Genomic DNA, 13,130 nt, shown 5'->3' with positions numbered 1-13,130 from the left:
ATCGACTTGTTAACATAGAATTAAAATTATTTTATACTTTGTTTACTAATATAAAATCTGTGTTATTTCTACTATTGCCATAGGCATTCCACGACCACTGTTGGTGTACATATTTGTTAACCCCATATTTGTAATGGTATAAAAATGAATAATTATTGTTAAATATTAGAATATGTTTATGGAATATATGTAACAGAAAAGAAAAATATATATAATTGAAAATGATCGATTGATATAATTTCAGAAAATGGTTATGTTTTGAATTTCCTCACTAAATGATCAGGATATATTTTAATTTTTTTTTTTCAAAAATTTATTAACAATGTTTGAAGGTACTCTGTTTTTAAGTTTTTTGTTAAGCTCAAGGCAAGTCAATGAAAATATATTATTTACACTGCAGCAACTTCGATAAAGTTCATTTTGTATGAAACTTTTGCCCACAAATTGTTTGGGAATGTTAGGGATATTTGGACATACCAAGTCTTAGTGACCAAGGAACTAAATGCGTAGGAATATGCTTGTACAAGATATTTTTTCCAAATTTTCTAGATCATTCACAATTGCGTTGTGAACGTTGTTTTTTGAGATTACCAATTAACACATATTTTTCTCACCCATATTTTCTAATGAAATTTTAAATCTATTTATAAAGTATTTTCAAAATTAAAAATTTATCTTAATTACATCAATTTTTAAAAATAAGTAAATTTTACCATTTTTATTGTAGATATGCCGAGCACTTTTTTTGTGTTTGCTTAATCATGATATAGTTATTTTTATATCAAAATAAAAAAAAATTAAAAAAATGTTTTTTTTTCAATATTCTTAACTATTAATTAGATTATTTTAATTTAAAATTCTTAGATGCCTGATTAGCATCGTAGATCGAACGATCATTTTACTCATTCAAAAAAATTAAATAGCATTTTTAAGAAAAAATGGCATGCTTTATAAGTAAAAATATTTATATATATTTATGATCTACAGAAAATCTGCAGATCAACAAACATGTCTAAAATTCTGTTTTTCTTCCAGTAATTACCATTTTTTTGTACCAGAAAGTTTTTGCAAAACACTAAGAGCAAAATCTATATAACAAGTAGATTTTTTTGGTTCCGAAGTGTATTAATTCAATATTGTTTTTATTTTGTTTTTTTAACTACCTTATAAACAAAAACAAATTATAAATTATATAAATATTTATTTTCTATATTTAATTAATTGTGCGTACAATACAAGCTTACTCATATATATAATTTTAACGCAAAAATATTTGACTGATATCAGTCACAATCTCTATTTTGAATATTTGAATAATATCAATTTTATAAATAAGTTTGCGAATAATTGTGCTCGCGGCAACTTATCTGCAATGATTCAAATAAAAATATTATAATAACATGATAAATTAAATATCTTATCAAGTTTTCTAATTACATAAATATCTCCATAATTCAACAATGCTATCAAATTAATCATTCATCAAAATTTGAATGGCTTATCAGTATTGCACTACGAATAAAAAACAAATTTTTAATTGATGATTGTCTATTGAGCATCTTATTCCGCAAAAAAATTTTTTTTTTTTTTTACAAAAATGTTATATTATTAGAACAAGTTTTGTATGCAAAAGGGCTATCGTTTACCGAATTTTATCTGAGGAAGTATGAGAAAGAAATGAATTAATATTTAAACATTTAATTATTTCACATGAAAAAGAAGAAATTTGATATTGATATAAACATCTTTAAATTTTTACATGAGATGAACAAAAATCGATATAATAATAGTATATATCATGAGTATGTTCACCGTGAAAATTACATATCACGACAACTAATAATTAGAAATGAAAAATTCAGAAGATGTATGATTTTCAAAATAGAAATGTCAAACGCTAACAATATTTCAAAAATTTCATAATCAAAATCAAGCAATATATTCAAGCAAATTTAGTAAAATTTTAAAAATGTTCATAATTATATCAAGCTTGCTTTTACTTGATATGATAAATAATATGTTAAATATTATTTATCATATAAAGTATAAGCAAGCTCGATATAATTATGAACATTTTTAAAATTCTACTTAAAATCAAAACGCTAGTGAAAATAATGTATTACGAAAACTTACATTTGAAAATTAAAAAGTTGAGTTTGGAAGTACGAGAGTGATTTGCCCAGGGGTAACACTACTGTACAAGCCAACAAGTTGCTCAAGTATCTGTGACACATATTATTTTAAGATTTTACAGTAATTGCATAAAAATGCATTTAACAATTAAATATTTTACTTCCAAAAGAATCTGGAAATAACATAATAATATTCTAGAAACATGATAAAAAACTTGAAATATATACATTTGCATGTTACAGTTTTACTAACGTGCGGTTGCGATTGATCAAAAATACCACACGTTGTTCTATTTAGAGACAAACCTATTTGCAAATATTATTTTACCACGATGTCTTGTTTATCGAAAAATCACACTATTTGATGATTTGGGCTTGCCCGTAGGTAAGCGGTTAAGAGCGACGGGACTTGTTTCGGAGGTCCCGGGTTCGATACCCACTTCGAGCAGCTTGTTGTCAAGCAGCAGTGACAACGATTTTCACTTGGAAATATAGATAGCAATATATTTCCAAGTAAAAATAGCCCTTACCCGACATTGCTGCACCAATAAAAAGTCAGCCCTATTAGATTAATTCTAATCCAAAATCATCAAATATGGATGGATTAACCATTGGGTTACCATCTAAAAAAATATGAAGTCAGAAGTTTTAGCCGAACAGCTCATAAGACGTAAGGTTTTGATTGCTGTTGAAAAATATAAAGAAATAGTAAAAAAAAAATTGATGATTTTATCTCGTGTTGTTACCATCGGCCACAGAATTTGCTAGGTGTCATCTTAAGCTCTCAAGAATTTCAAATTGATTGTGTCTTTCGGAGTCAGCAAGAAGGACAACGGAGTGAATGTGATCTTGCTGGGCGTGTCCGCGCATGGATGGACGGTAAAGTCTTTTAGCATGTGCACCAGACCCAGTTTTGTCTGCAGAAGACCGAATCTCTCACCTGGAACGATGGTAATGAAAACAAAAGTAAAGCCGAGAGATATGAGAATATAAATCAGATCAGATTAGTGAGCCATCAATGAATTTATATTATACCATATACCATGTATGTTCATGCCGATACAGTAATACCAGTATATACTGCTATCACTGTATTATTATATACATCAGTATATTGATAAACATTATGACAAATTGTAACCAAAAGATACCGGGTTCAAACTTGCGTTACGGATAATATCAGTGAAAAGTAAGATGAGCAAATTTTTGAAACCGGGATGGCAGCTATTAGTTACAGTAATCCTAGACGGTGGGTGGGGTGTGATAATAAAAAATGCCATTTAAGGATACAATAAACATTTTTTTGTATAAATCTTTTCTTCTATAAGAATAGCGGACTTTTAGTAGGAATTTATTTTACTTGATTCTATGAAATAGTTTTTCATCTATAAAATAAATCAAAATTACATCTTACATTTTTCGATCTAATGTTTTTTTTTCGCTTTTGAGTTTTGTATGAAATTTTATTCAATTTCCTTCATAATTAATTTAGAAATTTTGTTTTCATCATTTTTGCCTATTAATTCTCGAAAAACCGGAATAATCCGGAATAACCGGAGATCCGGGACTGTCACGGCCAAACCGGGATGTATGGTCACCTTACGAGTGAAAATGAAAAAATCAATTTTCAGTTTCAAATATAAAATTTAATTCAGATCAAAAATATGTTACCAATTAAAACTAGATACTTCTATGACAAAGTAAAAAATTAGATTATATAAAATTACATAAATTATGAATAATAAATAATATATGATATAAAAAAGTGCCTTGTTTTACACGATGTCCTCGAACGAAAAAATATAAGGAATAAAGGAATTGGGAAGAAGAATAATGCAGATGATTGATGACTGAAGCAACACAAAAAAATATAGGGAACCGAACGCCAAAGTACAAGGCCAGGAAACATGGAGCAGAAGTTTGGAAAGGAAAATGTATAAAAGTGAATGAAAAGTGGTAATAAAATGGTAATAGGAATAATATACACATAAGGGAAAGAAAATCATTAATTTATGAGGCTCTTGCACCATGGACCTGCCTTTGTGCAGACCACCATTTTTTATTTATTATTATTATGAAAATAATATATGTGCCGTTTGTATGTAAATCAGATCGATACAAATTCGTGGAATGGGAGTTACAAAGTTTGCTATATTTTTTTTACAATAATTGAATAGCAATAAAAAAAATCTATAAGCTATTATGTTGATTTGCTATAAAATTTGAAGAAATTATAGACATTGAGGGGATAAGGATATTTGAGCTAGAAGCAGATAATTTAATAAATATTGGCTTTTCACTCTGAACACGTATTATACCATATTCTATTTTCTCACATCGGCTATAATGATATTTAAAATAAATACCTCGATAGAAATATTATCTAACAATTATAATTTTGCTTTGATGTAAAAAGTACGGATGGGTTTTCCAATGATTGTTTTTATACAACAAATAAATATGCCACTTCATTCCTAAAATAATCTCTCCACATGTTTTTCTGTTATCTCATGGAAGATGTTTTCATCTAATCTTTTTTCAGTAAGTTCAATTAAAGTATATTCGAAAACCACATAATTAAGATACTACTTATATAGATAAGTGGTGCCTAATAATAATGAATAATGAATATGATGACGTTTTATTGCAAAATATAGATCGATATAGAGTATAAGATATATACATGCTCATTACAATTTTGACATCCAAAAAATATGTATATATATAAATATATTTATCAATATATATATATATATATATATATATATATATATATATCTTTTCAACAAATTGCTCAGAACTTATACCTACTATAAATCTATCAATGCAACAGGGTTGTTAGTTATTAACCGAGGGAATTCCCTTCAATTAAGGGCAATTACGTATCAAACAAGTTCGTACACCAGCTTGCAGTTATTTTCTGATAAAATTGAAATAAATAAAGCAAAGTCGTCTTCGATATTACAAGCTGGCTTGCGTCTTTACGACTAGAATTTCTGTACTTACCTATGCAATTGCGTGGACCAGTTCCGAATGGGAAATACGTGTAGGGAATCCTATTTCTTTTGGCTTCATCAGTAAATCGTTCAGGATTAAATTTCTCAGGATCAGGGAAATACTAAATGATATATATAATTTGTATATTTGACTTATTTTTCTTCATATTGAATTCATTACTTACTTCTGGATCCATGTGTAATCCAAGCATCGGAATATATATTGGTGTTCCAGGTTCCAAAACAACATCGTCATGAGGTTTTGGAAGGCGATATCCATTTGAATTATCAACTACTTTTCGATCCAAGAACGCCAATGGTGGATATTTTCTCAAAGTTTCTGCATAACAAAGTAATATATAACATGTGATCAGTTTTATGTACTGCATTATTTACCTGATATAACCATGTCCAAATATGACATTTTATTGATGGATTCGTAAGTGATGTCGTCTTCCGCAACTATTTCTTTGATTTCAGCACGAAGTTTTTTTTGTACATCTGGGTTAATAGCTAATTCATATAAAGTGTAAGACATTGTACTAGATGAGGTTTCAAAACCTGCAGTGAAAAATACAGCTGCTTGGGCTACCAAAGTGTCACCATCAAATTCTACAACAACAAGATGATTATAAATTTTTATAAAACCAATAGAAAAATAAATCAGCAATTTTTACTTATTTCTCCTGGTGCTGTTTTAGCATTTTTTAAGTCTATTAGTACATCAACTAAATCGTGTCGTTTTGTTTTGGACTCTTCACGTATTCTAATAGTTTCGTTGAAAGTGTTGCGGATGAATTCAGTTCCTTCATGGGCAAAAAATTTTAAACCTAGTAAACTCACAATTCTAGGAAAGAAGAAAAATGAACTTGCTTCAAACACTCGTCTGAAGCTAACTTCAAAAATTTTTCTTCCAATTGATCTAAATTCAGCTTCTGGATTGTTCATGCAATTTGCTTTGATTCCATAAGCGCAGGTCGCGATAACATCGGTTGTGTATCTAGCACTTAATTCCCTTGCATTGTCACTTGGTTGTTTAGAATCAGCTAATTTGTGTAAATATTCATTTAAGTTTCTTCCTTCATCATTCATAAGATGAAACATACTCTTCATTTTTCCTGAGGTGAAAATGGGCGTCAGCTTCACACGCATTTGTTTCCAATCTGGATTTTTAATGCTAAATAAATTTTTTGTTCCTAAAGTATCACCATCTCCAGCCACAGCTACAATACGGTCGTAGAAGAAGTTAAAATCTTTAACTAAAATTGTCTTGATCCATTCAGGGTCCCGTACCAGCAACGAAGGTTTGTTGAACACGTACATTCCTAAAGCTGGTGCTTTGGTCCTTTCATATAAAGACTTCATGAAAACTCCTGAATTCACTTTGGCCAACAGGACATCTTTAAAGTTTCCAACAAATGGAAGCGGTCTGAAACTTGCTATTCCTTTCGACGACCAATAAGTAGAATAACTATGGTAATAATAAATAAATGTTCCTACAAATGTAAGTAATAATAGAAATATATTTATCAAGTCCATTTTGAAGGAACTGTATTCGACACTTCAAATATTGTCTAAAACTAAATCTCATTCCGTAATGTGTTGGCCTTTTATAGTTCGCATAATGTATAATCATGAACTTTAAGATATTGAAATTAATATCTATTATATAAAGATAAACAGAGACAGTGATTTGTATAAAATAACACGCGATAGATGATACACACGCGAAATCATACAATTCAGAAGCGGCTGCAAAAATTTGGCGAAAAATTTAATTCCATTTAAAAGATTTATGACTACAGAATTATTAAATAGTACAAAAATTATTATTTAAAATACAATTTAATTTATTACTTTTACTCAAAATGACTTAAATCGGTTTGAATAAATAAAAAAAATACAAAAAAACGCAATTAATGCATTGTTTTTTCAAAAAACAGTTTACACAATGTTTTTTTTTCATGTTTTACAAATAAAATCAAATCTATTCAAAATAATATAAAATATTGTTGTAATTAGTATTGCAGATGTTCGTCCCAGAAGATGATCTTGATAGAATTACTTGCCAGAAATAAGATTTATTAGACCACGTTGTTCCTGGTAGTTTTCAAGTGTCGGTTGGAAGACTTTGTTACCAGACTGGACGTTATCTATTTAACCAGTCAAGATATCAGGATTTACAAGAACCAACCATAAAAATAGAGATGCCTTAGAAAAAACAAATTTCTATGTATTTTATCGTTAGTGGTGATAATTTTGTTGATCACAAGTTTCAAAACACAAGATTTTGCTCGTGGTTAAATAATTTGACTCGAAGTAATAATTTTTCTCGATTTTTGAGCACTTTTTATACGAGTTTGTTTAATAATTTTGTTAGTGTTGTATAGTTTTATAAATGCATTTATAGTATTACAGTGCAGTGATAGTGTCTTGTTCCCGATTTCTGATTCCTGGTTCCAGGTTCCTAGTCAGCTCTCTTCTGGAAATCCTGAGGTAATGTACAGTTTTTTTAGCACAAGTCAATATCTTATAGAACATTTAAAAAAAAAAAAATTCTTTATTCTTCAGACAACAAATTGGTAATCGGGATGTTCCAGAAGAATCGGTGATTATAAGCAAAGGTCAGTGCATTTTGTTTTCTAGGCATGATTCCTAAGGGTACGGTCACACGTCTCGTTGAGGATTCACAAAAATAAAACTCTAATTATCTTCATTATTTTTCGATGTTTATCGATATTTTTGAATCATGTTAATTTTCTAATCAAAATTGCCGATTTTCTACATAAATTCTAATCTCGTATTTTTTTTTAACTTTTCGGGAAGTTACAACTTGCTAATAGGAACCATTTCATACACATACACCAATTCCAAAAGTTTTTGTGAAAACCCTTCGTTGACGAACCATATTACACTTATTTATTAATTCATTAGTCAATTTATTAGTAACCAAGCAAAAATAAAAAAACATTTTAGAGAATATAAATTATCCTCTCAAAGGATATAATAATATTATATTACCTAAATTAATTAATGAGAAATTAATAACTTAAAACATAGTTGCTTAAAATGTTTTTGCAAAGTTACCAATAAATTGTATTAATATCGAGTGTAAATAGATAATTGCGTTATATAGATAGGTTTAATCGTAAACTAGGTTATAGATAGGAAATTGTCAAATGATTATATAACTAACTAATTATATAATTATTATCATTATTTTATTTTAAATTGTGATCGTACCCTTCATACTAATCCACAAATTTGTTTCAGCTTAATAAAAAAGACCTCTTAAAATAGAAGTGAGTGTTGTAAGTAATAAAATTCGCGTAAATTATTTATTAAAACAAAAGTGCCAATTAAATCAATTTTGCATAATTTCGCGTATAATAAAGTGTGTGTGTGAAAAATTTGACTCTGCAATTTTGCGAAGAAATGCTGACATCATGCAGCCTGAGAGGTAAGAAAAAGCAGCATTAGATTTTATTTTATTTATAAGTGATGATTTGGGGCAGGCAAACAGGTTATTTTTCGGAACTTCATTACAACAAAAGTGTGTGAAATTTTTAGGATTTTGATATAAATTGAAAATTTTCAAAAAAAAAAATTTTAATGTAAGTTTTTGAAAAATTTAGAGAAAATTGATTTTTCTAAATTTTATTTAAATTTTTATAAAATCGACTTTTGACATCAGTTTCGATTTTTTTAAACAAATGATTTCTATACACCGGCTACATAATATTTTTTGAATCATTCTAATCGGATGATATGTTCTCTCAAAAAAACTGCATGACCATTTTTTGCACTCTTTGCGCTCAGTACATTATACAGAATTAAAAAAAAAAATTGTACTCATTATTAAAACCTATACAACATATCTGATAATTTTATACGCATACATCTAATAATTATTTTTGGCAAGCAATTTTTTTTTTTTTTAATTTTTTTTATTTTATTGTCAATAAAAATAATATACATTTGCTGCATACAACATGCTGGGTGTAAATGCATTTAAGAGATTATCTCCTATGAGATCTCTCTTTTTCAAATATTAAAGATATGCAAAAAAAATCATTTTCGATTTTTTTTTTTGCAATTACTATAACCTACAAAAATTTAATAAAAACAAAAATTCATTTATTTATATATTTATTTACATTTTATTAATTGTGCATACAATATAAGCTTAGTCATATATTTAATTATAACATGATTATAACATAAATCTATTTGATCGATGATATTAGTCACAACCTCTATTTTCATTATTTGGTTAATATCAATTTCACAAAAATTGACTAATAATGGTGCTCCTAAGCAACTTATCTACAATAATTACAATAAAAACACTATAATAACAAGATAATTTGATATACATCTTATCAAATCAAACTAATTACATAAATATCACCATAATTTAACAATGCTATCATCAATCAATATCTAAAAGGCGTATCAATATTGCACAACGAATAAAAAACAAATTTGCAGATCATATAAATGTCATTAAGCCGCTGTTAAGATTACTTCTAAATTATGAGATGTTTGAAATAATAACAATTTACAGTATCTAATTTTGTAATAAATTCGTGTAAGCTTCACTAAATATATGTGAGTAAAATTACTTGTATTATAGAACATTTGGGTAAAAAATATTTTGCTGGGGAAAATGTTCTTAGACTTTAGTTTCAGGAATTAAAACACATAATTCTATGAATTATTTTTGTATCATTTCACTTCAGGTGGTATATGAGGAAAATTAAATAATATTGAAACATATTAAAAATTTCACACGAAAAAATAAGTTTGCGTATTAACCCTTTTCACTCGCAAAATGAGATGTATATGTATTTTGCTGCCGGAGCGGCGGCATCCGAGTGAAAAGGGTTAATATGAACGTTATTAACGACTTGATGAACAAAAATCGATATACTAGTATATATCACGAGTATGTTCACTGTAAAAATTATATATCACGAAAACTTGTATTTAAAATTTAAAAATTCAAGATTTATGATTTATTACCTTTTTGCTACTAGAGTATGTTTCACACGTGTGCAACTGCTGTACGAGCCACCAAGCCGCTCAAGTATTTGTTACACAAAATTGTTTAGATTTTTCAGTAATTATCAATATAATAAAATAACTAAAAACCACATTAGCAATTTAAAATTCTCAATAATTTAACTCGACGATAAATAATAAAGTAAAATTTGACACACAATATGTCGTCTATAGGCGACACTCCTACACACAGGTCGTCAAATGGATGTCGCTTTATAGGATAACTTTATCTCGTGTTGTTACCATCGGCCACAGAATTTGACAGGTGCTGTCTTAAGCTCTCAAGAATTTCAAATTAATCGTGTCTTTCGGAGTCAGCAAGAAGGACAACGGAGTGAATGTGATCTTGCTGGGCGTGTCCGCGCACGGATGGACGGTGAAGTCTTTTAGCATGTGCACCAGACCCAGTTTTGTCTGCAGAAGACCGAATCTCTCACCTGGAACGATGGTAATGAAAACAAAAGTGAAGCCGAGAGATACGAGGATATAACACAGATAGATGCAAATTTGTGGGACTGAAGTTTCAGATCAAACTTACATAGATTTTTCTATGTAAGTTTGATCACATATACATCAAAATTAATTATTTGGCACAACAATATAATAAATAGATCGATATTGAGAAGAACGGTATCATTTCAAAGTCGTGTATTTGTATGCATGCACGTTTCAATTCAAACATCCACAAAAAGGTGGAATAATTGATATGTATAAGTTTGGCACCTTGATTTAATCACAATGAGATTAACTTTAATTGATCTATTGATAATTATTTTTGATTCATTTACAAATTGCTCAGAGCTTGTACTATGAATCTGTTATTGCAACAAGTTTGTAAGTTATTAAGAGAGGGTAATTCCCTGCAATAAAGGGCATTTACGTGTCAAACAAGTTTGTATACCAGTTTGCAGTTATTTTCTGATAAAATTAAAATAAATAAAGCATAGTCGTCTTTGATATTACAAACCGCATGCGTCTTCATGACTAGAATTTCTGTACTTACCGATGCAGTTGCGTGGACCAGTTCCAAATGGGAAATACGTGTAGGGAATTCTATTCCTTTTGGCTTCATCAGTAAATCTTTCTGGATCGAATTTCTCCGGATCAGGGAAATACTAAATAATATAAAAAAAAATTATCTAACTTATTTTCACTCATATCGATTTTAACATTTACCTCTGGGTCCATGTGTACAGCAAGCATAGGGATATATATCGGCGTTCCTGGTTCCAAAACTACATCGTCATGAGGTTTTGGAAGACGATATCCAGTTGAATTATCAGCTACTTTTCGGTCCAAAAACGCCAATGGTGGATATTTTCTCAACGTTTCTGAATAACAAAATATTATATAGCATGTAATCAGTTTTGTGATTTACTGCAATATTTACCTGATATAACCATGTCTAAATATGACATTTTATTGATGGATTCGTAAGTGATGTCGTCTTCCTCAAGTATTTCTTTGATTTCAGCACGAAGTTTTTCTTGTATGTCTGGGTTAATAGCTAATTCATATAAACTGTAAGACATTGTACTAGAAGAGGTTTCAAAACCAGCAGTGAAAAATACAGCTGCTTGGGCTACCAAAGTGTCACCATCGAATCCTACAAAAACAAAATGCTCAAAATTTTATGAAACAAATTGCAAAAAAATTTAAATAAGTTATGTTTACTCATTTCTCCTGGTGCTGTTTGAGCATTTTTTAAGTCTATTAGGACATCAACCAAGTCGTGTCGTTTTGTTTTAGACTCTTCGCGAATTCTTATAGTTTCATTGAAAGTGTTACGGATGAACTCAGTTCCTTCATGCGCGAATAATTTTAAACCTAGTAAATTCACGACTCTAGGAAAGAAAAAAAATGAACCCAATTCTAACACTCGTCTAAGACTAACTTCAAATATTTTTCTTCCAATTGATCTGAATTCAGCTTCAGGATTGTTCATGCAGTTTGCTTTGATTCCATAAGCACAAGTCGCAATAACATCAGTGGTGTATCTTGCACTTAATTCCCTTGCATTGTCACTTGGTTCCTTGGAATCAGCTAATTTGTGTAAATATTCATTTAAAATTTTTCCTTCATCATTCATGAGATGAAACATGTTCTTCATTTTTCCTGACGTGAAAATTGGCGTCAGTTTGACACGCATTTGTTTCCAATCTGGATTTTTAATACTAAAAAGGTTTTTTGTTCCTAAAGTATCACTATCTCCATCTAAAGCCACGATACGATCGTGGAAGTAGTTGAAATCTTTAACTAAAATGGTTTTGATCCATTCAGGATCCCGTATCAACAATGAAGGTTTGTTGAACACGTATATTCCTAAAGCTGATGCTTTAGTCTTATCATACAAAGACTTCATAAAAAGCCCCGAATTTATTTTGGCCAAAGCGACATCTTTGAAGTTTCCAAGAAATGGAAGCGGCCTGAAACTTGCGATTCCTTTTGACGACCAATAAGTAGAATAATTATAGTAATAGTAAATAAATGTTCCTATAAATGTAATTAATAATAGTAATACATTTATCAAATCCATTTTGAAGGAACTGTGTCTCAACACTTTACATCAAATTTTGACTAAAACTAAAGTTCATTCAAAAATGTGTTTGCCTTTTATATTCGCATAATGAATAATCATGAACTTGAATTTATTGAAATTAATATCTATTATATAAAGATAAACAGAGACAGTGATTTGTTTTAAATAACACGCGATAGATACATACGGAATTATATCATTAAGAAGCGGCTGCAAAAATTTGGACGAAAAATTTAGTTAAATTTGGATATTTATGAATAAAAAGAATATGCTTGTCGACCTGCGTCTATGAGTGTTGCCTTTGGACGTGATAAATTTTGCTTCATTTTTTTACATTTTGTGTTCAGTTATTGAGAATTCTAATTTTTCATTTCTTGTTGTATTTTTAGTTGCTTAGAA

At 29.1% G+C, this 13,130-nt stretch overlaps 1 protein-coding gene across 1 annotated transcript; it reads right to left on the bottom strand.

The window, feature by feature from the left end:
• Positions 1-2,674: 2,674 nt before the first annotated feature.
• On the bottom strand, positions 2,675-12,554 carry LOC113376307. Its single transcript, XM_026616211.1, has 11 exons — positions 11,867-12,554; positions 11,583-11,798; positions 11,369-11,523; positions 11,196-11,307; positions 10,472-10,629; positions 7,545-7,657; positions 5,806-6,689; positions 5,525-5,740; positions 5,314-5,468; positions 5,139-5,250; positions 2,675-3,072 (listed from the first exon to the last, which is right to left on the bottom strand). The coding sequence occupies exons 1-11, from the start codon at positions 12,552-12,554 to the stop codon at positions 2,909-2,911; spliced, it is 2,973 nt and encodes a 990-aa protein (XP_026471996.1). The 3' UTR covers positions 2,675-2,908.
• Positions 12,555-13,130: the final 576 nt, after the last annotated feature.

This window comes from Ctenocephalides felis, unplaced genomic scaffold (genome assembly GCF_003426905.1).
Source record: "Ctenocephalides felis isolate EL2017-DRISC unplaced genomic scaffold, ASM342690v1 CF-g0.4_SCAFFOLD_01886, whole genome shotgun sequence".
NCBI lineage: Eukaryota > Metazoa > Arthropoda > Insecta > Siphonaptera > Pulicidae > Ctenocephalides > Ctenocephalides felis.
Note: the sequence above shows the minus strand (reverse complement) of the source record. Positions and strands in the feature narration are given on the sequence as shown.